General features: G+C 48.7%; 1 protein-coding gene across 1 annotated transcript in view; it reads right to left on the reverse strand.

Annotated features, from left to right (window-relative positions):
* The window catches only part of LOC135247357 (C-terminal-binding protein 2), a 95,461-nt gene that overhangs the window by 51,001 nt on the left and 19,398 nt on the right, over nucleotides 1-25,062 (reverse strand). The window contains exon 2 of the mRNA XM_064320710.1: nucleotides 5,938-6,121. Coding sequence (XP_064176780.1) covers nucleotides 5,938-5,995 — 58 coding nt within the window. The 5' untranslated portion in view covers nucleotides 5,996-6,121. The remainder of the gene's footprint in view (nucleotides 1-5,937; nucleotides 6,122-25,062) is intronic.

A 25,062-nucleotide genomic window follows, 5' to 3' on the forward strand; every position in this document is an offset into this window, starting at 1 on the left:
TGCTGCGTACAACATAGGCTCAGATGAGTTCTGTACCTTGGTTTTTCTCCTTGTAAAGCCGCCATACTGCAACAGCTGAATACCTTCCATTTTATAACAATGAGTCGATCTACAATGGGCCTTGGTGCTATCTCCTTGTTGACGAGACTTCATTGTGAAATAGGAACCCATTGGTTGAAATGTAAAATGTACTGAATTTGTATTGAGAAATATATTCAACAACAGAAATAAAGTGCAAAATATAACCATTATTCTTGCCTTTTTCTGTCTGATATATCGAAATATAAGAAAGAATGTACAACTAAGGAAAAGTCACAAATATATTGCAATGTATGGAAAAATATATTTGGATTGCCTCCATATAATATACAGCATATTCAAATGCATTGCTCAATTATATTACCGTGCATTTTTAAATACATGCCAATATACCTTTGTTGCGCAAGGGCAGCTGCATCTCAGTTTTATCGGCCTTCCATTGCCATAAACCATAAGCTAAAATTGAGGGAAGCATCTATGCATCAAGCGGGGAAGGATTCGTACTGCAGATATGTTACCCCTCACTCCAGTACTATTAGCAATAAGTCACTTTATCTCCTGAACGGCACATAAAGCACAAGTAAACACACTTGTTAGACAACTGAAAAGACGAGGCTGGCGTTGACGCAGCCTCCCTTCACACAACACTGAATTTATCGGCCGCCGAACTTAAGTTGTGAACGATTAAAAGCAAACGCCTGCTCGAATGTGTTACGCCAGCCTTTCGCCTCCGTGGTGAGATTCAACGCAGCTCTGTACGCAGAGGTAAAAAAAAAAATTCTAACACTTAATTATATTGTAGATTTACCGAGCACAAATATTTTATAACTGGCAAAAAAAAAAAATCCACAGTATCAATCTCTGTTCACAGTATGACCTGAGAACTTCTTTACCCCTTCCCTGTATTACACTGCTGCCCTAGCTACAAACTGGGATATGTGAGACTTCCCAATCTAGGCTATTTGCATTTGCAAAAACTCTTAAATGTTTACAGGCGGTAGCAATAAAAATGTAGGACAATTTTCTTTCCCACACCCAAGAATTAAATATGATTACTCCACAGAGCTGATTTGATTAAGTCAACTAACAGCACTTAATAATAAAAGTCTTATTCCAAGTGAGGCCTGGCAAGATTATGCAAAGTACGTAGCAGAATCTTTCAAGATCTAATCATGGTTGTCATGAAGCCACACGGTTTCCATAGACACGGCAATATTTCATATTTGAATGTCATTTCGTCCGCAAACCCGCACCTTCTGTTAATCCAACCAACCATAAACGACACATCCCCGGTTTCATTTTTGAATATACAGCGTCTTGATTTTGAAAAAATGATATCGCAGATTAAATCAACTATAAAACAATTAAACAAATACACTTCCTTGAATGAGACCAAAGCTTTGAAACAGTCAAGAACGTTGATAATCTTTCTGCAAAGACGTTTTTTTTCCACCCAGAAGATATACGTCCGTAAGGAAAACTAGTGATGATAGAGAACAGTGTGAGAGAGCGATACAGAGTCAATCGATCACCTGTCAGGACTGTCCCTTTATGTTAACCCCGCTTCCAACAATAAAACAGACAACAGTCAATAGTCAATCTCCATTTTGACACCCAAGGCAGAATATACGTTGCTTTACGATTGTCACGGGGCCAAGATTAAATCTTATCAAATGCTTTTTATTTTTCTTCTTTCTTTTTAGGAAAATGACACAGGTCTACCACCGTGCGTGACACAAATGACGGGGTGACTTTGTTGCCATAACGGCTCGCTAACAAATGATAGCGATCAGGAATTTAAGAGAGCCGCCTCGCACTCCCTCATAATAAAGACTTGCATTGCTTAATTCCCTCATTCACTATGGCAGCCATCTGGAGCCACCGGTCCATTGCTGTGTGGATTCATGAACAGGTGAGCTCATTTATTACCAGCCACTTCGCTATCAGAAGAACACATGTTACGCTAAACTGCTGTGGGATCAGACTGTTCGCTCCCAGCCCCAGTCTGAGGAGCGTCCCGCAGGCCTGCCGGCGAACAGGCGCCCGGCGCGCTACGGAACGGAAAACGGCGCGCTTCGGCGCCCCGTACCCCCAAACTGGCGCGCTGGCTGACTGGTAATGAAGAATGAGGCTTGGTAGTCTGATATGGTTAACAATTATTACCTCACCACGCCCACTCCCCACACGTTTCCATAACCTATTCGAATTATGTCATTGGGGAAAGGAAGGATTTCAAACAACTGCAGCCATGACCCACCCCTCCCCATGCACACACAACGCAATTAATAGTTTACTGACAGGACCAAGGTGAATTCCACTGCAATTCATTCAATGAAGGAAATTCTTTTAAATTGAAATTATGTTTAAATTGAAATTATTCATATCAACAAATAGAAATGGCAAAGAATGATTTTTCAATTAATGCACTGAATTTCGATTACCGTACTCAATTAACTTCATTAAAAATGGATTGACACCCCTTCTTGTTAGCAAGTTTTCTATGACAGGCCACTGTAAGCACCTTTCTGAAATTGTGCCTCATATCCAGTTTCAGACTGCATCATTGTCTTAAGACCATCTGAGCGTCCGTAAGGATCGGATCTCCGAGCGTGTGCGTGGTGGTCGCGGGTTTCACGGCAACCGTGCGCGTCTCAGGGGCGACCGCCGCACGCGCGTCTTGCTTCGCTTCCCAGCCGCCGCGCTGCGAAAGACGAGCATCGCCGGGCAAAGCAAACCCGCTGTCGGGGGCAACGGTGCGTCGCGGTGCGTCGCCACATCATGGCCCATTTTCCAGGACTGCAGTCATGTCCGCTTCTCCCAGCACTGCGGGAGGGGGGGGGGGGCGCATATTAACCTGGTTCCCAAGAGGTCAGCGAAGAGGTTGGAGCATCTTATTGCCAGAACACCTCCTCCCGCCCCCCCCACCCCCTTCCACACACCCCCCTCCCAGCACGGCCCATACAGAGTCTCTGGACCCTGAAGCCGACGGGCTGCTTGGGCGATGGGCCGTCACGACCGAAACACCTCCGCTCTGTGACATCATGCGCCATTCACTCTGTACTCTGCATCCCAGTGCCTCTCTCACTCTCTCTCTCTCTCCATCTCTCACAGTCTATCCGTCTCTCTCTCCTCAGCCACACAGCTAACCCAAAAATACCGCCACGTAGAGGGTTGAACCCCTCCCCCCCCATCCCAGAAAGAGCGTGCAGAGATTAAAGGAAGGCCCCCGCCACGTGACCAGCCACAGGGCCGGGAAAGCGTTCTACCTCATTACAGACTCCCAGAATTCCTCTCTCTCTGACGAGCTACCCCGCAATCTGCCCCAAACATCAAACCGGTTTTTAAAGTCTTTCAAGCACACCCCAACACCCTCCCATAGCCATGACCCCCCACCCACCCATCCCTTCCTGGCCAGGGTTCTGCAGCCCCCCCACCACCCCCCTCCCCCCCATCAAAGCGGCGCTTTGGAGCTACAGCGGAACAGGGCTCCTGTGATCACACGGCTCCCGCGCAAACGCAATTAAAGGGCTGCAGGAGAGCACCGCTGGCTGGACGCCCGACGCTACGGGTCTGTACGGGGGGGACCGGGGGGACCGGGGGGCCCGACGGGCACGGCATGCGACCCACGGGGCTCCTGTGTGCGTGCGCGTGTGTGTGCGTGTGTGCGTGTGTGCGTGCGTGTGCGAGCGTGAGTGTAAGAGGCGGGGCCAGAGGGGTGGGGGAGTGGGGTCAGAGAGGGGAGGGGGGGTGGGGTCAGAGAGGGGAGGGGTTTCAGAGAGAAGTGGGATTTGGAGTTTTACTTTTATATTTTGTGTGACTGCTGGTCCATTGCTATTCTAGTAGCTCTTAACCTGTGTGTGTGAGTGTGTGTGTGAGTGTGTGTGCGTGTGCGTGCGAGCGTGTAGTTTCCTAACAGAGCACAGTACATGCTCAAATCAACATCAACGGATGCGAAACATCGTAATCACAGCGTCCAGGCCTCCTCTTTATACTGAACAAGGGCCACCATCACTAGGCACATTAGATTAGCATCATAGATCAAAGGTTCCCATTCACAACAACAAAAATCGATATATTTACAGCAATATATGAATGCATTAGCAGGTAAATATTATGACTACAACAACTGCAGTAATAATAATAATAATAATAACAACAATAATAAATTGGTTAATTTAAAGTTTATTAACCATAAAGCATCGTTCTTTTCCTTTTCCCCTCCTCTTTCCTGTCCCACCTTCACCTTGCTGATACAGACATCTCGCAGTGTCTCCGACACTTCCTGTGCTCCCACACTGCGGAAGCAGCCCAGGCAGCCGAGAGAGCTTCAGCGCTCACGTATGATAATTAGGACAAGCTGTTTGCACACTCCGGTGGACCCTTCCTGTCTCAGTTCAGACACCCCGCGCAGAGCGAGCCGTCCTCCTCCTCCTCCTCCTCCTCCTCCTCATCGCACCGTGACGACTGGCGAGCCGGACGGACGGGCGGCATCACTTCCGCCGAGAGGACGCCGGGCACAGCTCCTCGAGAGCCTCCCGAAATTCTGTCCCCGAAAGCCCACATTCCTCTCCGGGAAGCACGCGCCCCCCCCCACACCGCCGGCACAATGACTGGGGAACGAGCCTCACCCACGGCGTGTGACACGGCGCCGAGCTGACGTCCGCTCCCGAACGCGCGGAGCGCCGGCTCCTTCCAGAGATTCCATAAGGCTTCCTGAAATAATCCTACCCAACGTGACAGCAGGCGGGCCAAAGGACAAGTCAAAACAGCCAGTCAGACTCAAACTTTACCACGTAAGAAACTTTCCCCCCCGGTCTCGAAAACTTAAGAGCGTGTCTTCCTCTCAGAGCACATCACACTAACGAGACAAATCCCACGTCACCGTTTCAGTTCTATTTTAAAAGCGAGCTGCTCCTGCTCTCCCGATGGTCTCATTTGGAGAATGTTTGTCTCCAATTAAAAATGTCTCAAATTCATTTCTTAAGCATTTCTTATGATAAGAAAGAAACATGTTTTACCACAGCATTGGATTTCCCATTCTCATTGCATGATTACATCTATTTGATAAAAATGTTACATGAGAAATATTTGAAAGTGAAGGAAGCAGAAAGTAATGAAGGCTTCTTTAATATTTTTTAATGTCCAACAGTAATGCTGCCCCAGTTTTGGGATAGTTTCCCGCTCCTGTGGCGGTGGGTCCACTGACCTGGGTTAAGCCAGAGAAGCCCAGGTTTGCCATCTGTGGGCCTGTTCCGCTGGCCACAGGACTCACCACCAGCGCCCCCCGACACGCTGAGAGGGACAGCGTGCCCGTTCGGCCATGCGCCAACTCAACAGGGCACCCGATTGGCCAAGACGGAGCGGGAGGGGACGGAGACGCACTGCGGTTGGAAGCTGACTGTGGCATGTACACCAGAGACCCGGAATTCACTCAGCTCCGCAAAGCTAATGTTAAAGGCCGGGACAAGCTCCGCCCCAATAATTCCATCACTCGCTGGCCGCTTGGGATGCTTCATCTCCTCATTTTTAAGCACCTATGGGTAGACACATTTCTTTTTTCATGCTTTTCTTGCTCATTTCAAAACGCTTTCATCAGATCTGGATGTCAGAAGTCCTTGGAGGATATCTCTCTGGTGGTTTTGGGTCACCAAACACTGAAGATTGAGACATTATCATCTTCAATTCCCCGACCATATCCAAAGACGGCTTACATGACTAACGCAGTTCTGATTTCTTACCTAAACACTGAGGACCAGAGGACCAGGAGACCAGCCCTGTGACATGAACTACACACAGTTTTAAACTACAAAATGAACAGTGAAGCAGGGCCTCCTTCAGAAGGGGTCAGTGGGTGAGGTCATTTCCTTAAAAGGAGGGGCAGGGGGGGAGGGGCCTTACCTTCGCAGATCCTGTCCAGTCGCTGCCGCTTCACTTTGTGTTTGTCGGTCAGAGCCATGCTTGCGCCCGGAGCCCTCCTCCTCCTCTCCTCCTCCTCCTCCTCCTCCTCCAGAGACGAACGCGTATTCTCGGTAACCTAACGCCCTTCGCGGGGTCCGCCCCAGCGCATAACGCCTCCACGCACCTGCACAGGGGCACAGAGAGCGTCCGGTCAGAGTCGCGCACATCCAAGTGCCCTGGCTCAGCCAAGAGATGCGCCAACAGCAGCATTTAACCAGAACCAGAACCCACATCAACGCTACACCCGATTCATCTCCTATTACCACTGACTTAAATAGCTAGCTGTCAGAATTTTCTATGATACATTCTGATGAACTGTTAAAGGCCTTGACAGCTTTCAGTGGGACTGACCGCTCTATGCGGGATTAAATCCAAAATATTCTGGCCTGCACTAGGCAAAGGTGCAGGAGGGCTCCAGGCTGTTCTAGACTCTCTCCCACTCTCACGCCAAAAGAACATCACACCTCAGGACGGAGATCCACTCGCCCATTCATCCAGGAACCTCCAGCTGCCCCCTGCGCCTTCTGGTGTAACACCTTCCAAAGCAGTAACAAAGCTGGATTGACAAATAAAAATCTAAAAAATAAAAAATAATAGTAAAAACCTTCAAAATCTCAGTCCTGGTGCGTGGCAGTATTTCTTAAGAAACACAGTCTTGCACTTTCACATATATTCTGTTTATTTTTGCTGCTTGCTTCACCTCAACAACAGCAAATTGCATGGGCTTGCATTTCATGCAATTTGTGAAGTTAACAGGTCACATGGTCAGTAAAAACATGCCTTGACTTGATAGTCACAAAGTGAGAGAAAAACACCCACAACAGGTTGAGCCATTGACTCCAAAGGGCAATGCACAGCACCACATCACTGACCTCAGTTCACAAATCAACATTTACTTTCACTTAATCACAGGTCAAATGGCATTTCCTCCAGGAAACAATGCATTTGTGAGAACAATTTTATGAGCCACTGCACAATAATTTAAACTAGAATGGGTTTTTTCATTTCTCCCAGTAACACTCAAAGTAGTATATAGATGCATTTAAGTGACTGAAATAAATGGCATTTCATAAATGTCAGGGAAATATTTATAAAGGGGTCCTTATAGGAAAAAACCCTCCCAGCGATAGGGAAGAATCGGCATTATATGAAATTTCCAGTGGGCTGGAAATAAAATTGCAATGACAACCTCTCGCCAATAGAGGGAAGTAGGACCTTCTCAGAAAGCAAAAAAGTGATGGATTCATTGACAATCATAAACATTGTGAACAAGGAAGTTGATTCTCGTTTGCTGGGTTCTAGGCAGGGGGCAACATAAAAAGTGCTAAAGGCAAGAAAAAACAGGAAGGACATTCTGTATGTGTGCGTACAGGAAATGGCAGTAAAATGCACATGCAGGAGGAGTTGTGAATACATTCTAGAACATATGGGAGGGTGGGTGGGTGATTGAGGGATAAAGATGTACAAGAACTGACACTGGCACAGAAGAGAGGAGGAAGTGGAGATAGTAGGGGTCAAACGTTTTTTGCATGCATCTTACAAAAAAAAAAAAACTTGCCACACAGTGCAGCGGTTAGTGACCACTTCCTAATACAGGATCGTATACCAGTGATATAGGCCAATAAAATAAAACATGAGTCTCTCTCTTAACTGAACCAATGGTGCAATCGGACCTTCACTATTATTTTCACTATTTATTTTTATATGGTTTAGAATGGGACCTTTACTGTTATTTGTAAAGGACTGAATTTTTTCTTGTACTGTCCCATCAATCAACTAGTAAAGTACGTACACATATACACACACACACACAGTCTACAAAACACAAACCCACACATGACCACTCACACGTACTCCTGCAGTTTGCTCCCTGTCAACAGTGCCCTACGCCGTTCTGAAACCAGGCATTTCTGATGCGCAGCCAATCAGCAAAAGGAAAGGAGGAGGGGGGTGGAGACAGTGGAGACTCCCAGCACTCCACTGTTGAAGAATTCACTGGAGTCCAATCCACCACTTTGAGATACTTCAGCCCGCCACATTGTCAAGCCTGGCTAACGGATGGCTGATAGATCTACGCTCAGCAGCCGGTAAAGGCGACGCATTTCCACAACAGAGTGAGATGAGAAACGGGCCTGATAAAAGCGCAGGACTCAAACGCTCGTTAGCGCATGACTGGATCGTTAAAAGAAATGCATTCACCTGGACAGTGCCAAACAGACCGGACACGGGGTAACCTTCCCCTGAAGTGTTACCATGGCAATAACACGCCGCAAAAAGTGGCAGCGTTATCTTCAATTTAAAAAAAAAAAAAAAGAAAAAAAAAAAGTCATTTTCATTTTTTTTTTTTTTGCAAAATCATTAATGCAAAATTGTTTGGGGATCGCCGGGGTCCGTGCGGTTGCCGGAAAAAACAACAAGAAAGGAAGAAACATGGCTCGGTCCCGAGCTTGGTTTATTAGCTCTGATTAATTTCCCCTCCCGACAATGACCCTCCTCATCGGGGTGATTTATCAAGAGCGAACGGCCTCCCTGAACCCACGCGCTTATCGGAGCTCACAGCAGACTGTATCGGAGCAGGCCACTCTCTCCGGGGCGGCTGACCTCGGCCCCCGAAAAGCACTTACACCTGTTTACTGTCTGGCGCTCCCCCCCCCGTCCCCCCACCCTACCCCACCCCACCCCGCAGATGGAGGTGAGTAACGAGCGGCGTTTGGGTGTGCGTGCGTCTCCCTCGGTCTAGAGACAAATCTGTTCCCGCGGAGGGAAGGCGTGACCTGCCCCGCCGCCCCCACACGCGAGGCTCCGCACACGGTAACCACGGAGGGCCGGGGAAACGTCCTGGAGGGAGGGAGGGAGGGAGGGAGGGAGGGGAGGGAGAGGAGAGAGAGGAGAGAGAGGAGAGGGAGGGAGGGAGAGAGAGAGAGAGAGAGAGAGAGAGAGAGAGCGAGAGAGAGCGAGAGCGAGAGAGAGAGAGAGTAGGAGAGAGAGAGAGAGAGAGAGAGAGCGAGAGAGAGAGGAGAGAGAGAGAGAGGGAGAGAGAGAGAGAGAGAGAGAGAGAGAGAGAGAGAGAGACGCTCGACCGTGGGCCCGCTCTGACCCGTACACTCCATTAGGTGCGGAAGAGAGGAACATAAATCCAGGGAAAGTGCGAGGCAGGACGGACCGCGTGTCTGGAGATGTGCTCTGGCGGGTCACTAATTTTATGAGGGCCTGTTAGAACTGACCCCCCCACACCCCATGTTTATTTTTAAACAATTGCAGTCCAATTAGTCAAACACTCATAAAGCATTAATTATTTTGCAGAAAAAAAACCCTTCTTTCCTACTGGGATTACACAAGTTGAAGTGAAAAATAGTAGATAATAGTTATTTGGAGAGAGAACAGGTCTTACTTCTTCGGAATGAGCCCTCCCTTGTCTCTAACAGAGATGCCACTTTTGGAAGAGAAGAGCTTTTGAGAACAGCCTCACCGTGCTTCAGAGCAACTTTAGACCAGTCCCCTGTAAGAGTACCCATTTGGGGAGGTCCTTTTTTGGAGCCCCCTGTCTCCTTGGCTCTGATGCTGAAGTAAACAACCCTTTCAGTCACACCCCATCCTCCCACCCCCTCAGCCAGCCCCCCCAGACTCCTGCTGGACGCGTGCCCACTCGCACGCCAACGTCCACCCCGAACGGCTCATCAATCACGACCGGAACGCCGCCGCTGTCCCGGGAGACGTGCGTGCGGGAAAACACCGGGGGCGCCAACAATTCCACACCCAAACCTCAAGGCCTCGGATGCTCCGCCCCCCCAGGCTCCCCTCGCCTTTCAGGCAGGCAGAGATGGATCGCCAGGAGGACACAGGCTTCAGTCCCAGCAAAACAACATCTCCTTGTGTGGGCCACACATGGACAGGAGGGAGGGTGGCAGGGTTGGGAGAGAAAGGGAGGGAGGAAGGGGGGGAAGGGGGGCGAGAAAGACCAAAAACACCACGAGAGAACTTTCTCTGCCAGCCACCACAGACAATTTCTGGTGGTTGAGGTAAGTCTCCCCCAACAATGTGAAGCCCTTGGAGATCATGAGATGAAAGGCCCTAAAAAAATTAAATCTAGTATTATTTCAAAGTCAAATCAAACTTCATGTTCATTGACAGAATTGAAGAGCGGCCTTGGGGTCCTTCAGTGAAAAAGGATCAGAGGCCATTTTGTAGCTGGAGCTCCCATACAAACCTCAACACAAACACAAGGCTGACACACATCCCAATATTTCATCCGCATAAAGGAGCTCAGTAAAAAAAATACTGCCTGCAGCTACTTAACAGTGAAAGGCGGATCTGCCCTAGAGAAATAACTGACCTCACTCTTACTTCTGCAACTCTGAAATGTTCTTACTGAAATCTCAAATTGAGTTGAAATGGCAAAGCATGTTACGTACTGAAATATGTCACAATAAATCTCTAAAAAAAAAAACATCAATTTCCATCGAAGGAGAAAGGAAAAATTGGGCAGCGGGAGACGTGATTAATAACTTGTTGAGCTAACACAGAAGGAGCAGTTCGGTACGTAAGTAGGTATAGAGACATCTTCCCCCAGAAGTTAATTGGTATGGACTGATTACTTGCCTCGCGAAGCCATCAACTGGCTGCCAGGGGTAGGCTCTAATTATGACTCGGCTATTTGCAATAAACCCGAAAGGGCTTGACTAACCTTTCCAACTCCGCACAACCTGAAATGCACTGCGGGGGGAGGGGGCCAGCTGCACGTTACGGAAATGTTTTGACGGCCAACGCACTCCCACTTTTGTTTGTGAGAATCTTTAATCACCGGATTAAGTTTTACAACAAAGGAAACACTATCGCGTTTCGTACAAGCTACGGTACAAAGTGGCTTCGAATCAGAAAATTAAAACCATGTTCTCGGTTAGATTAATATGTCAATTTAATAGTTTATGCGGCTGAATTATTCATTCGCTTTAAAAGGTCAGAGTGCCTGCCGCCCGTGCAGCCCTTTAAAAGAACAGACCATAAAGCAGACGCTACCGTACACACGGGGAATTGTAAAAACCAATGAGCAGTGTAGGCACGAAATGTCCGCTCCTCGCAATACAAGCGTCAGTACAACCAGCGGCAAGGAACTGAATGAAGTGAGTGCTTATCTATTTGTATACAAGTGGGTTTTTAAGAGGAAGAAAAACCACTGAATTCAACACGAAAGGTTAAAAGAAGAGGACAGAAAAAAAAAAAACAATTTTCAGTGACATATCGCAAGAAAAACCAGCAAAGCGCTCGGGTACTGGACATTTGCCAGGGTGTCGTTGTTGTCCGCCATTCCAGCTGAATTCCAACTGACATTCAGACCGATGGCTGTTATCTTCCCCCATTGTTTACTTTTGTTTTGAAGTCCATAACCTCCCTGCCCCTTTGTACTGATTGATGGGCCTCAAGGTTAACTCGACTTTCCTCTGCGCAAGACACTCAGCCTTTAACGGGCTTTCAGTCCCCCGGGACCACACCACACCACACGGAGAGCCTCCGTTCAACGTCCGCTAGCCCGTCTCTCTCCCCTAGCCCGTCTCTCTCCCCTAGCCCGTCTCTCTCCCCTAGCCCGACTCTCTCCCCTAGCCCGACTCTCTCCCCTAGCCCGACTCTCTCCCCTAGCCCGTCTCTCTCCCTAGCCCGACTCTCTCCCCTAGCCCGACTCTCTCCCCTAGCCCGACTCTCTCCCCTAGCCCGACTCTCTCCACTAGCCCGTCTCTCTCCCCTAGCCCGACTCTCTCCCCTAGCCCGACTCTCTCCCCTAGCCCGACTCTCAGCCCCTTTCCCCTAGCCCGACTCTCTCCACTAGCCCGACTCTCTCCACCTAGCCCGTCTCTCTCCCCTAGCCCGTCTCTCTCCCCTAGCCCGTCTCTCTCCCCTAGCCCGTCTCTCTCCCTAGCCCGACTCTCTCCCCTAGCCCGCTCTCTCCCCTACTTCCTCTCCCCTAGCCCGTCTCTCTCCCCTAGCCCGACTCTCTCCCCTAGCCCATCTCTCTCCCCTAGCCCGTCTCTCTCCCCTAGCCCGACTCTCTCCACTAGCCCGACTCTCTCCCCTAGCCCGACTCTCTGATGCCGTGCTGATGTCTCCGCAGCTGCGCCGCACAGGGCAGTGTCCTTTTCAGTCGAAAGCTTTATAGCTCCAAGCCTCCTTTTTTTACTAAAGTTTCTGTTGTTTTTATTTCAGCCTGTATCTTAATGTCCTCCCCCTCCCCTCCCCCCCCACAAACTACCAAAATGGATGTTTTTCCTACAGCACAGCGAGGCACATTTTCCTCCGAGCTTTTGTCTTTTGTTTAACCTCAGGTAAATCTTTCAGTGCGGAACCAAAACAAGAGGTCCGAGAGGGAGGGAAAACAGGAAGGTCAAGGTAGCAGGCGAAACGGGGCTACTGTACTAAAAATATCACATTACAGACCAGCGCCTGAGTCCATATCACAACCCCAGAGGAAGGCCGGGAGTCCGGTTAGAACTTTTCTGTGTGAATAACAACCCTGACCTTTGATCGAATAGCACAGGTCAGGCTTTTAATCGTGTATCCAAACATCGCTGTACTGTTCGACACATTGAACCGTTTGTTTTGACATTGGTGATTACAGCTTTATACTGAAACGACCCAACAGCTAACTACATTTAGTTAAGAAGCAATACTTGAAATAAAGACCATACATTACACACATTAGGGTTAGGGGACCCCAGGGTTAAAGTTAGAGTTAGGGGACCCCAGTAGGGAGGACTAGTACTATTAATTATAGGCTAGTTAAAGAGACCACCGCAGGTCCTACTGGACACCAGCTCTTAAATAAAATGTCCAAGTTTTCAAACACTTTAGTACTTTGAGCTTATTCCACCCACACACAGGCACACATACACACACACATACACACACACATACACACACACACGCGCACACACACACGCTCAGTGCAGGCTGGGAGGTCTAAGATCTGCTCACCCACCTGATCCCAGGGAATGGCCAAACTCCGCAGCCAGAGGCCCAGAGACAGCTTCCTGAGGGTCCTCACAGGAAGGCCCGTATGATGCAGAGCTTCCTGGTCTGTGTAAAAGGTGGCTCCATTCCCGCCATGCCCACACCGCCGCCCCCTCCCCCTCCCCCTCCCCCCACAGGACCCAGCCTCAGAAAGCCAGCTTCCCTACGTATTTTGGTTTACACTGAGAGCAGGCCAAGCAAAACAATGAATTGATAAAGTCCAGAAGAACAGACAGGGATTGTAACACAAAGGAAGCACACAAGTGTATCATGCTGCAGGAAAACACACACGCGATCAAGCACACACGCAATCACACACACACACACACAGTCACAGCTCTTGTTTTAGGCAAAGCAGTTTGTTTTGGCACGAAGGCCAAATGTCCAAACCCTGTCATGTCACAGATGTGCTCACTGCCTTGCCAATAATTCAACTGATGGAATGGGTCTCAACTTTGAACTGAGCGATATAATGTTTGGAGAATGTTGAACACACAAACACACAGATAGACAGACAGACAGACAGACAGACATGCACGCACACACACACAAATCCACACCACACACCATCCACACTTCACAAACAGAGGGAGGCCAATCTTCTCCTGACCCCTAACTGCTTACAGAATAAAAACAATCGTACGAACTTAAAAAATGACAGCTGCGAGAAAAAAAATACACAAGATGCAAAGCCTCCTAAAGAAAATATTTATTTTGAAGAGAAATGCAGAACGGAGCCGTTCCAAGTATGAAGGTCAGCTATCTGCCTGAGTTTTCGCTGAGGCCAAGTTTGTTTTATTCCTTGTAGAGACGCTGCTTGCCAACGGCTGCTCAGCGGTGAGGTTTCTCAGCTACGCCTCGCTTTTCAAGCCGACAGGAAAAACATTCGAGCGCAACCAAGCCAACGTTCAGAGGCTTGGCGCATGGCACAGCGCTGCAGCGGTTTACTGCCCAGAGGAGCGTCATGGAAACACTGCCTCCACCGCTGGCCCCAAGCCCCCACCTGCCCTCAGCCCCCCGCTGTACCCACAGCAAGCACGCACCCACCCAATTACGCCTGCCACGATCACCCGTTAAAGAAATGACCACCAGGGGGAGCGCTGTGACGTTAAGCCAGGGAGCTCGCACTCTCTCGCAGACGTCATGTGACGAGGGTACTTTCTAACGGTTTAGTTAACAGTTTGAGGCGAGGTAACTGACCGAACCCTTTCAAATTGCATCAGCTCATTGTGACGGAACAGCTTAGCAGTTTAAGCGAGTGTGACCCAAAGTGGAGTTAAATAGTCGAGACCAAGGTGGGAGGGGAGGGGCGGGGCTTGGCCCGCAGAGCAACGAAACAGCATCATCGCACTTTAGAGAGCAGAGGGGTGTCCACACCCCCCCCCCCCGGCCTGCATGCCCCGCCCCCGTCAGCGAGACTAATGCCCGGTGCTCCGGGGCACCGCCGGTAGCGCGCGGCTAATTAGCCAGGTGAGGGGCGCGCCGCCGCGGCGTAAACGGAGGAGAGCGCTAGCGTACCGCTTTATTAGCGCATCCATCACCCCCCGAATGTAGCACGCATCTCAGGAGGCCCCGGAGCCGCGCGCGGCCGGGCGGTTACGAGTCCCCCCCGCGCGCCGCCGCGGGCGACCCGGAGAGACGCTCGCTCGGAGACCGCCGATACCGCGCACGTGCTCGCTCGACCCGGCCCAGGGAGGGAGAGAGAGAGAGAGAGAGGAGGAGGAGAGAGAAAGAGAGAAGAGAGAGAGAGGAGGAGAGGAGGAGAGAGAGAGAGAGAGAGAGAGAGAGAAAAGAGGGGAGAGAGAGAGAGAGAGAGGAGGAGAGAGAGAGAGAGAGAGCAGGGGAGAGAGGGAGAGGGAGGGGGCGAGAGAGGGAGAGGGTGATACCCCTGAAAACAGTTTCCTAGTACATCTTATCCAGGCTGATATAGTGGAAAGAGAGAGAGACAGAGAGAGAGAAAGGGAGGGGGAGAGAGAAACCTACCAATTTTCAGTGAGCATTCCTCTCAAAATACTTTCCTGTGAGTTGCTCTCCCCCTCCCTAACACACTGGGACCAAACCACACCCTATCAGCTCCATCTCATTACCTCACCGGCGACGGGACCACGCCCATCTTACCCGCCCCGGCAATTTCAGCGGCCCTCCCCTCTAATCGCACCGCGGTGGCTCTCCCTCAGCACCCCGCGCCGGACCCCGACGTCGAAGCCGCCGCCGCCGCCACGCGCTCGCCACTCACTCCCAATAAAAAACGGGCGGAGCACAATAACAAGGCGGGAACGTCGCCGAAGCAACGCCAGGCCGGTTAGCGCAGTAAATAACACGCGCGGGGGCGCGCCTTATCTCCGGCAACATGACAACCCTTTTAACACCTGACAGACCCCCCCACCCCGTTAACGCTACTCTCCCTCCGACGCTCGTGACAGGTAAAATACGGCGCCCGTCCCCGTCCAACTTTTCACGGGGTGTCGCCCCGCGCCACCGCCGAGGGTTGGCACGGCGACCACTAAATCACCACCCCCCCCCCCACCCCCCACTTATCGGTGGGCGGGAGACAGCTTTAGAATCCGTCACCGTTCCCTTTTACAGTGCGGCCGAAACAAGGTGAAGAATTACAGCGGCGTTGCTATATATGGCCTCGCGGATTAGCAGCAGAATAAAAGTGCTGATCACCAACGGAAAGGGGGGGGGCGGGGGGCGCTATTCATCACTCTGGCGCGAGATCAAACTCAGGCGCGGCTCAAACGCGTAACTTGAGTTATTGTGGCGTCGGGCGCTGGTGGCACTTATATTGATACCGCTGCCTCCGTAAATTGATTAGTGAGGGATAAGGCTCAGAAGTGCCCCAACATGATAAACAGATAAGAGCAACACTTATGTCCAGGGAAATTTTTTTTTTTGTCCCTTTCAAAAAAGGTAATTTTTACCCCGCGCAACCGCAATATATTTTCATTCTTGCAGAACACCCTTCCGAACATGATTAAATGCACAACAGAGAACGCAAAGAGGTACGAGCTGGAATGCTCGTCTTGACCACTAACATTTATTCTGCTGGCAGTGCACTCTTACAAGTGGGGAGGAGACCAGAAGGAAATGGTTTGTTTGTGTGTGTGTGTGTGTGCGTGTTCGCGTGCACATGTGTTACTCCCACAGTGTACCATATAAGGTTTCAAAGCTTCTATTGTACTATAGTAATTATATGTAATAATACTATATATATAAATATATATATATATAAATATAAATTTATATATATATATTCTTTAAAAAATATGTATATTATATATCATTACAAAAAATTCCATTAACTCTTGACACAAAAATTTGTTCAGGAAACCACAGAATGCCCAACTGACACCACCTGACAAGCCTTGGTCCCCTGGGGGTGAACAATGAAAAGAGAAATGACTCATGGGATTGTATCGCTGTCATAAACATGACTGCCTGAAGGGCCTGAGTGAATTCTGATTTCTGTGCATTTAAAAGATACTTTTCTCTTCGTTTTGACCCATGACCTATAAAACAAGCCTATATATTTTGGCTTTGTCCACTGGGCTTATTTTTTTTTTTTAAGTTTAAAATTCTTATATATTTTTTGCTTTAGTAATTAACAGAACTAGACAGTGACCCCCATTTCACCTTGTAAGGTCAAAAGGTCATGTGTCTCCCCCCCCCCCCCCAATACGAAAGCCTTGTCTTGGCTTTTCAGGTTTTACGACCTCTGACAGAAAGCCTTCACAAACAGGCCACTCCCACGACACTTTCCGAACACACACCATTCATAACGAATCCTGAAATCACCTCTAGGCTGCAAATCGAAATAACGTTCTTAGTAATGTGGCCAGACAAAGGCGGCAAAAGCTATTTTTCGCTCAGTCCAGCAAAAATGCGATCTGCGTGGAGCTTAGGTGACTGAGTCCATTCTAATCTAAAGCCGTTCTCGAAGCCCGAGGGGGAACGTTTGCGGTGTTTTGCTCCCTTTCTTGCTTGTCTAAGCCGCTTGGCCGACCACAAGTCTGCAGGACTCTTGAGCCACCAGGGACGTCAGTACACCTCGGTCTGTATCGCTCTCGGTGACCCAAAGGCAAAATTGACAGACATTCATAATAGCATTCAAACGCACTGCCATGTGTGTTAGTTGTGGTTTTCTCCCCCCCCCCCCCCCCCCACCTCCTCCTCAGATTACCCAAGAACAACAATTAGTTTCTGCAAAGGCCATGACTGAAATAATGACTAGCCTGGCCGCTTAGCCTCGTGCTAATTTGTTGTTTTCACAATTAATTAATCACATATTTACTCTACGTCCTATTTTTTTTTTTTTTTTTTTACCCCGGGCGGCGAACGCGAGGGAGCTCGTTGCGTAAAACGCACATGTTGGAGGGACGGCCTCCTCCTCCTCCTCCTCCGTCGTTCGTCGCGGCCTTTATCGGAACGCATGATCGGTCCACCTCCTGTGTGGAGCTGCTTATTAGCCAGTCCTGACCCACTGTGCGAGACCCATCACGCTTCAGAAAGCCCGTGCCCCCGTAGTCAACTGGAAACCTTCCGCAACACACTTCAAATCCCCCCCCCCCCCTCCTTCCCCTCCCTGCGCCCCCCTGTCATCCCGCAAACACATGATTTCCCCCTGCCCCGTGTCTGGAGGTCATTCACTTCCCTCTCTGCGCAACTGCACGCTGGGGGCCCCTCTCGGAAATCAAACATGCTTTTTTTTCTCTTTTTTTTTTTTTTTTTTAAAAAGGGGGGAAAAAAAGGAAAATTCCTCAGAGACGTGACTTCATTATGCAGCACTTACCAATTAAAAAAACACTGTTTGCCAGCCCACTGCAAAAGAAAATTATCTCCCCGTTTCAAAAATAAATAAAAAATGCACAAGTGACCCCGGTGAACTTCAGAGCAAGGAGGGGGATGGTGGTGGAGGGAATGGGGTGGGGGGTGGGGGGTGGGGGGGGCAGGCATAAGGGGGTGGGAGGATGTCTTACAGGCCATTGTGAAGACAGGGGTGTAGGCGGTACATGCCTCCTGAAGAGAAGGAGCTGAACCTTACGAAGGTTTATTGTGGTGGGGCCGGGGAAGCGGGGTGTTTTTTATAGGAAGCGGGGAACCCGATATGGCATAAAACATCTTCTTTTAGCCAAATTAACTGGCAAAGTAATGGAAAAAAATATGGCAGGCGGGTCAGGAGTGAGGGGGTGGAGAGCGGGTGGAGGGGAGGGTGGGGGTTGGGAGTTGGGGGTAGGGAGCGGAAGGTGATGGGAAGGGACGGGGACCAGAAATCTCCGGGCGGAAAATGAACAGTTCCACGCCGCGCACTTTGTCCGCCAGACATTAAATGCGTGAAACACATGAATTACGGTGGCTGGGCGAGTGGAATTAACTCTATATATCAAGCGGAGTCTAAATAGTTCAGGGTTTCTGGGTCTGCTGAAATGGGGGGGGGGGGGGAGGAAGGGGGGGGGGTGTACCGCTAGCGTGCGTAAGGCAAGAGCGAGGAGTGGGGGGGGGGGGGGGGGGGGGAGGAGGGAAAAAAAAAGTAACTCAACATTTCTATCTCCTCTCATTAAAGTTAACCACTTATCCCTCTCCGGGCACATAAAGCTGTCATCCCAGCCAGTGATTTATACCGCCCTTGCCTAGCTCCTGTCCTAACTATTGCATGCCTCCAATTAATTTTTTTTTTGTTGCTCTCCATCCCTCCTCTGTAAATGTAATGAGATTGCGGCACTCAAAACTGCTGACTCCGGCTAATGCGCAATTCTCAGATAATACAAATGCTGGCCTCAAATGTGGAAAAATAATAAAATAAAATAAAATATCCCAACAACAAAAAACCCCATAGTTAATGACGCTATATTGAATAAAGCCTGTTGTGTCACTAACGTTATTAATATAATTAATCACACCAGATTTCACATAATCTTGCCTCACGGCATTTAGAAGACAGGGAATAGGCGTGCAAAGACATCCACAATGTATATTAATTAATGCCAGTACTATGCTGAATCCTTGAACGCCATTTAAGCTAACTGCTGACAAAAGCTTACCTGAACTTTCCTGAGAGAACAGCTTTTCAATATTACCGAATAAAAGTTATTTAGCAAAAAAGAAAGAAAGAAATAATAATAATTTTTTTTTTTTTTTTTTTAACTTTGTTTAGGAATTAAGCCTAGCAGGAAATGCTGCGGTGTATTTACCATACAGTGACCACAGCCAACGACTATAGATGGAGGAGGCCGATAGGAGTCGCCGCGGCGGTAATTGCATTCCAGTTCAGAAAGAATGCCTTTAACCGCCAACAAAGGTCAAAGATATAGGTTAATTGAGTGGAGTTTTAATTAGTGTATGTTTATAACCTTCTGAGGGCAATCTGCAGATTGGAGGTGCAGCGGGGCTTACAAAAAAAAAAAAAGGAAAGAAAGAAAGAAAGAAAGAAAAGAATTACACACCCCATAAATTGTGCTCTTGCTTATTACTCATCCCTCAGAAAGCAGAGTTTGTTCTGTTATCGGAGAGAGAGAGAGAGAGAGAGAGAGAGAGAGGCCCCTCACGGCCAAGCACGAGGGCCCAGGTGTGGATTTGCTGGGGCGGTAAAACGGACGCCCCGGCCCTGCTCAAACGCAGCTGCCAGGTAGGGGTCCGCAAGGCCTTTACAACCCTTATAAACCATCCCAGACAATTTACTCCGTGGCAAGTCTTCAGCGAGCGAGGGGAAAACACACCCAATTTAATGTGAGTAACAGCTCGCTGTGATAGGCGCGCGGTGCGGCGGTAAGGCCTGTCAGGCACGGTTAACAGCGCCTCATTAAAAGGCCCCTACAGCGGGGCCGTTTGAACCCGGTCCTGTTCAGCCCGTCTGTCTCACAGGAGAGAGCGGGAAAGCATTCTCAGGACGAGTGGAAGAAATGGAAAATTTTTCGTATCAATCCCCCCCCCCCTTTAAGCAGAAGGGTGAGCTTACTGAATGGCGGTTAGCACCGGTGACACGCTTAAGTGCGGAACAATGGCCGCAACGGTCTGAGTCACCGAGGAGAATGAACAAAGCGTGGCGCTGCCTCTCCTGTTCCGAGAAACCTGAAGTCACACTACATTCCAACTTCTGAGACTGCTCCAGGCGTCAGGTAAGGAAAAGAGTCGGGGGGGGGGTGTGATGTCACTAGGGATGCTGTGCCCATTGGTCCCATAGCCTGTTCACATCTCCACATGCTGTACTGACTGCATTGTGGCGGGAGCCATTTCTTAAACCTCATAAGACCTGCATGCGCACAATTCATCCCACTTCAGGAAACCCACGTTTCCAACTGCTGTCTCTGTGCAGATGTTCCCTGCAAGCCTTGATGACTGACTGATGCCTCTCACATAAGATTTCCCCTCAGAAAGCATGAGGCAAACAAAGCTTCGTTGGCCGCTTCTGCTGGTTTATTAGGGCGTTGTGTGTGGATTTTGGGTCTACAGGGTAAAGGGGGGTGGGGGTGGTGCAGCTGAAGTGATGCATGTCAAATTAGGAGCGAAAATAAAACCATTGCTACTGGGACTCATTAGAGCTGAGGAACAGAGACTCTGGGAATATTTGCTTTATATTTCTGTTTTTATTTCACAAGGAAAGAAAATACATTACTACCACATGACCTCACCCGTTCGGAGTTCCTGTCTGAACCACAAGTTACTTTTTATTCAAAATCTTTACAGAGAAACTAAATCTTCAAAAACAAACCCACCCATCCACCCGCCCACCTACACACACACCATATCAATGAGACTGCAAGAATACATGCAAACGCAATGTCCAACTTCACACTTTTGAAAAGAACTAATGTCGGAAGCAAAAAAAGTACATGCAAGGTAGCGGCGTAGCAGAACGAAAACAGAAAAACATCCGTCCGGCTACACGGGTGACATTTTGAGAGAGGAACAGCTGTTCTCTTCGGGACCGCTCACCCTTCCCTGGCCAATGACACGCGGTCGTTCTGCTGCCGCTCTCCCGCCGCACAAAGGAGAGCGCGGGGGCAGATGTGAGATTTACAGCCGGCCATTCCGCCCGGCGCGCTCAGAGATTCCTCCTCCAAGAGAAGACATCTGCCGCTTTTATTGATCTCCGGGGTTAATGCGACTAATCTGGCCCGCGGCGTCGGCCCCGCCGCTCCGCCGATCGCTTCGCTTCCAGGGGGGCGTCGCGTGTGTCCCCCTTGCTCTCCCCTTCCGAAGACGACGACGAAGAGCGCCCCGCGTTTTCCTTCCGGTGTACCTGCGTGCTTTCCCCTCCGCCGCGCTACGTGTCCCGCCCATCGCCCCGGCCTCCCGCCCCCCCGCTTCAGATCATTTCAAAGGGAGCGGCAGATCAAAGCTCGCCGGCCCCTTTGAAAATGGATGGGCGAGGCGTGTTTGACTAATCATTTATTTAAAAACCGATCGCCTGCCAAACAAAAACCCTTGTCTTCCGTGCGTTTTCGCACCATTTTGACACACCGAGGATGTAAGCTTGTGGTCAGATGGGCGGAAAGGGCCAGAGAGCGTGTACTGACCTTCCACAGGCTACAATGCAGGCAGAAGCGTGCCGTGGTACCCACACAGCCACACAGTGTTTAATGTGCATGCATTTGAATATTAAAAGAACCTATCACTCAAATGTAATTGCCTTTGAAACCTTTGGAGATAGATAGTGTATATAGCCATCCAAGACCATCATACAAGAACTAGGGCCTTAAACAAATACCTAAATCGTGTTTAAATATTCTTTTAAAAAGCCTACCTAACTCTTATAATCCAGGAAACAAATATCCAGTTTTCCCTTCAGTGCAGATGCATAGTTTCCTATTATAGTCTTCTGCCTCCGCATACAGTTAATGCCACACATCTGGTAGCATTTGTGTCAATAATAGGCCTAGATTTTAAGACTCAAGGCCCACAGAGTAGAAAATCATAGAATATGAAGTGGTTAAAAATGCATTTAAGTCAACTGAGTTTAAGTTTATTTATCTGGGAAAATGATAAGGCCAAAAAAATGCAATTCTTAGAACTGTATGCTTGTCCTTGCACCAATGACACGCATTTGTATAAGCCGTCCAAACCCATTTGTTTCTGCATTCAGACTGTAAACATTTTTTTTAAACTCACAACTATAACAGGAAAGAAACCTTTCACTATTCAATATTTTCCCATTTTAAATGTATTTACAATTTTATTTTATTGAAGCTAACAGAACAAAAAACAAGCAGCCTTGGTCTTCAAGCATTTTCTTTGTACAGAGTGAAATGTCCAAAAATTGCTTGGAATTGTCAAAAGTGCCTAAGAATACAAAAAGTGCCCTTGCAGACCCACATTTGGGTGAGCAAAATGAAATCTAAACAGGTCTTCTTCAAACAGCACAAGAACATGAAAGCACCTGGCACCTGCTTACACAAGTACAGGTGGGATTGCCAGGTGTCCAAAGTCAACAGCAGGACAGCAGTTTAAGGCACAGATAAAGATAAAAGAATGATTCAGAGAACCACCTGGCATCCCGTTCAAAGGGCATGGTCACACCTCTTGTCCGACAACTGAGCTAAACCAAACCACCGCAATTCGCTGTGGCATCTTCTCACAGCCAAACCGGCTCATGCCACTTACTGTATGTAGGAAGGCGGCAGAAGTGGAGCTTTAACCGAATATCCTTGATTGGCAACCGTCACCTAGTAACGACGCGCTACAAATACAATACCCTGGTAATGACGACTTACGTGACAAAGAAGAAACACCCCTTGCATCTCAGCTCCATTGTTGCTGGATTCACCATTCATCAGGTTCTTGGCAACGATACGTCATTCGGTTTTACTTGAGTCTGAGGGCATGCAACACACGAAGCTCGATGCCACAAAACGAGCTCTCCTCTTCATTACAAAGTGGCATCGTGTTGCATGTGCTTAAATGGTAAATGCTTACATTTCATCACGCATGCTTAGAAGGTCAGTCCAACTTGGCAAAGGGGGGGAAAAAAATGCACATGTCCGTCGCTACGTAATGCTAATGTCAGAGGCAGGACGTTAAACAACAAATACGAGAACGATATCAACACGGCCCAGACTACCTATGTTTTTTTCTCCAGTGTCAAGCGTGATTAGTGGAATGCAGTGCCATATGCCCTCTTTGTTTTTCTTTCCATAGCAGAATTATCATGAAAATCACACACGCCCTTCAGATGTTTGCCGAAATGCCCAAGTCTAAGAGGGGGGGGGGGGGACCATGGTGGTGAAGTTCAGCGGAACACTCTTCGACCTACATTAGTACCTAGACTTCAGGATCTGAGCCATTTTCCCCCACTTCCTGTCCGTCAAGCGATTCCATCTGCCAGGTTTGCGTGGGCTGTGAGAAATTCGCAAGCGCGGGATTGGCCCAGTGAGGTGGAGGCCTTCATTGTCAGCAGGCCAAGCTGTGGGGGGGTGGGGGTGTCTACAGGGGAGGGGGCCCCTCGAGGGGGGGGGGTTGGGTTGTGTAAATGAGAGCTTTTCTCCCCATCCCTTCAAGAACCCCTGCGCCACAGAAGTGAATACTCCCCTGACTTAAAGTCAGTATAATGGAAGAAAAGTGGGCCACGGCAGAATTAGCAGTCGTACTACAGACAGACTTCCGATGAGCCGCTACTGTGTATAAGACAGATCGTCCGTTTCTTCCACTCCAGGTATTTCACTTTTTCATTAAATCTACATTTAAATTTTCATTTGCACCGTCAGAAGTGAGGGGGTATAGCTGACTATAGTGAATGTAAATATCTTTGCTATATTTTGATGATATGCCAGTTTCTGAATTCAACAATAAAAAAGAAAATTCTATTTTGTGATCACGCTGCAATTTTCTAATCATGTTCTTCAAATATGGTGGCACAATACATCTATGTATGTAAATGCATGTGCGCATATGTAATTATAATCATAGTTCACATACAGCCTACACATTAGTTGTGTATAAGTGTATATACGATGCTCTCCAAAATTCTGCAAATCTTGATAACGGTGAGCAAAGAAGGCTGTAAAAAAAAAAAAAAAAAACAATACAGATAATGCACAAAAAGAGAAATTATAAGCTATTCTTTCACAGTGTTACAATTAGGCCTACTTCGAATAAATAAATAAATAATTTTATTGGATGGCCACCAGTACTGTATGTTGCCCAATGTCACAAACCACAATAATAAATGACCTAACAGTGTCATCGTTTGCAAAGGGAGGGTGCACAAAGTACTGAAAACAGGAAAGAGAAATAAATAGGCCTATACAGGCTACACAAACGCATGCACACTCAAACACACTCACACACACACACACACACACACACACACACACACGCTCTTTCCTCCAGCCGGTCGGTGGGTCAGCTCAGCGTCGGCGCACAGAGGCCTCTCTCCGGCGCCCTCCGCGGCCGTTCGTTTTGGCACGGCGAGGTTCATTACCACGGCACACCCTGGCTGACAGGTGAGCGGGTGTTACGGAAACGCGGCGTGGACCGAGATCAGAGCGCTCAGCGGTGGCACTGCCCGTTCCACAAGCGGGCATTATTACCGAAAACAGTTACACCGCCGGTGCATTAAGGGGACCGCAGTCATTTACAAAGACTGGCGGCTGGACTGACCGATCCACCCGACAGTCCACAGTAAGAGATGAGGACATTTTGCAGGCACGGATATGGATTGCAAAGCCCCTGTTCGCATACACCACCATCCCCCACCACCACCACCCACTCCCAACAACCACCACCCCCCCCACCCCCACCCCCACTCCCCAATTCCTTATTTTGTTCTGCTCGTTGCAGGGGACCAACTCAGTGACATTTATCCATATTTCATGAAGTGATTTCTGTAAGCACAACCGAACAAACAAATCAATTTCCCAGCAGTAGATTGCTTAAGAGAAACAATAATGACCTGTGGGATGGGGCTCAGAAGCTGTGAGAATTAATTGCAGTTGGAGTACCTGCCTCTGGGTCAGAGTGAGCTAGCAGCAACTCTAAACAACATATTCAGCTTTCGCAGGCTGGACTTAAATGCGTAGTAAGGATAACGCTACGAAAAAAAAGGTTATGAAAATACTGAATGAACAAAAA

This window comes from Anguilla rostrata, chromosome 2, assembly GCF_018555375.3.
Source record: "Anguilla rostrata isolate EN2019 chromosome 2, ASM1855537v3, whole genome shotgun sequence".
In the NCBI taxonomy this organism is placed as follows: Eukaryota; Metazoa; Chordata; class Actinopteri; order Anguilliformes; family Anguillidae; genus Anguilla; species Anguilla rostrata.